This window comes from Penaeus monodon, chromosome 25 (assembly GCF_015228065.2).
Source record: "Penaeus monodon isolate SGIC_2016 chromosome 25, NSTDA_Pmon_1, whole genome shotgun sequence".
NCBI classification, from domain to species: domain Eukaryota; kingdom Metazoa; phylum Arthropoda; class Malacostraca; order Decapoda; family Penaeidae; genus Penaeus; species Penaeus monodon.
The window spans coordinates 10,756,847-10,757,401 of NC_051410.1; the positions used below are offsets into that span (position 1 = coordinate 10,756,847).

Genomic DNA, 555 nt, shown 5'->3' on the forward strand with positions numbered 1-555 from the left:
AACTTTGAAAACATCAAGGCCAATCCATATTACTTACTTTTTGTTACCATATATTTCCCAAGCAGATATCATCCCTCCACACAGTTCAGCAAGAGCATTATTTTCAGGTAGCTGTGGACCATAATATACACAATTTAGCTTTATAATCATAAGCATGAACATAACAGTTGGGTGTGTAAGTATAAAAAAGCATTACTGAGCACATGAATGCATGTCTGTTCTTGTGTGTATATACTGTACGTAGTGTGGGTATTTTGTGCACATGTACAAATTTTTCCACACTTTTACATATCTAATGACTGTGGGTATGGATGTATGAGGGTTTATCATTACATGAGTGTGTGCTTGTGTGCATGCATTTACGCATTAGATATGTATATGTCTGCATAAGAGATGAAAAGTAACTGTACAAATGTTTTGCTACAACTAGTGGCAGAACAATATAATGTAGAAGAAATAAAACAGTTAACAATTCCACATTTGAGAAAGTTTAATAATAAATAATAGCAAATATTACTGATTAACAAAGCCAGTAAAAGAAAAATTCACTATGCT

The 555-nt window shown here is 32.6% G+C and overlaps 1 protein-coding gene across 1 annotated transcript in view; it reads right to left on the reverse strand.

The window, feature by feature from the left end:
- LOC119589041 (glutathione synthetase-like) overlaps positions 1 to 555 on the reverse strand; it is a gene marked incomplete at its 3' end in the record, with an annotated part of 25,317 nt that overhangs the window by 394 nt on the left and 24,368 nt on the right. The window contains 1 exon segment of the mRNA XM_037937617.1: positions 38 to 111. Within this exon segment, the coding sequence (XP_037793545.1) occupies positions 38 to 111 (74 nt within the window).